This window comes from Myotis davidii, unplaced genomic scaffold, assembly GCF_000327345.1.
Source record: "Myotis davidii unplaced genomic scaffold, ASM32734v1 scaffold765, whole genome shotgun sequence".
Taxonomy (NCBI): domain Eukaryota; kingdom Metazoa; phylum Chordata; class Mammalia; order Chiroptera; family Vespertilionidae; genus Myotis; species Myotis davidii.
In genome coordinates, this window is record NW_006296056.1 from 526,717 (window position 1) to 527,284 (window position 568).

The window sequence follows — 568 nt, forward strand, 5'->3', positions numbered from 1 at the left end:
GGCCTTGGCAGGTCGGGCGCTGGCGGAAGCGGTCGGAGCGGCTGAGACGGTGGACTTTTGCCCGAGCGAGGCGACGGGCTGGGGCCGGGGGTGGAGCTGGAGTTGCCTGGCTTCCTGGAGCCGCGGCCTGACAGGTGGAGGGATGAGGGAAGGCTCGCCGCCGCCGTAGAATGGCTCCCGGTGCGCCATCCGAACCTCCCTCCCGCCCCTTAGCAAACCGTCCTCTACCTCGAGGGGCTCCTATACGGCTTCCTTGCCTTCCTCTCCCAACAGGTGGTCCCAGCCCCTGTCCGGGGACCGGTGCCAATGACCCCAGTGGCGGTTTCGCTTTCTCCCCTCTCGGCGGCGTGAACGTGTGTCCGCAGCGTGATGGGCAACCAGGTGGAGAAACTGACCCACCTAAGTTATAAGGAAGTTCCCACAGCCGACCCGACCGGCGTGGACCGGGACGACGGGCCTCGCATCGGGGTCTCCTACATCTTTTCCAACGATGACGAGGAAGCGGAGTCGCAGCCGCCGCCCCCGGGTCCGGATGGCGGGGGCTTGCCCCAAGGGGAGGACGGGACGG

The 568-nt window shown here is 67.8% G+C and overlaps 1 protein-coding gene across 1 annotated transcript in view; it reads left to right on the forward strand.

Annotated features, from left to right (window-relative positions):
- The first annotated feature begins 6 nt into the window (after positions 1-6).
- The window catches only part of FAM84B (family with sequence similarity 84 member B), a 4,847-nt gene continuing 4,285 nt past the window's right edge, over positions 7-568 (forward strand). Inside the window, exon 1 of the mRNA XM_006770958.2 lies at positions 7-568. This exon is cut by the window's right edge and continues 911 nt beyond it. Within this exon, the coding sequence (XP_006771021.1) occupies positions 370-568 (199 nt within the window). The 5' untranslated portion in view covers positions 7-369.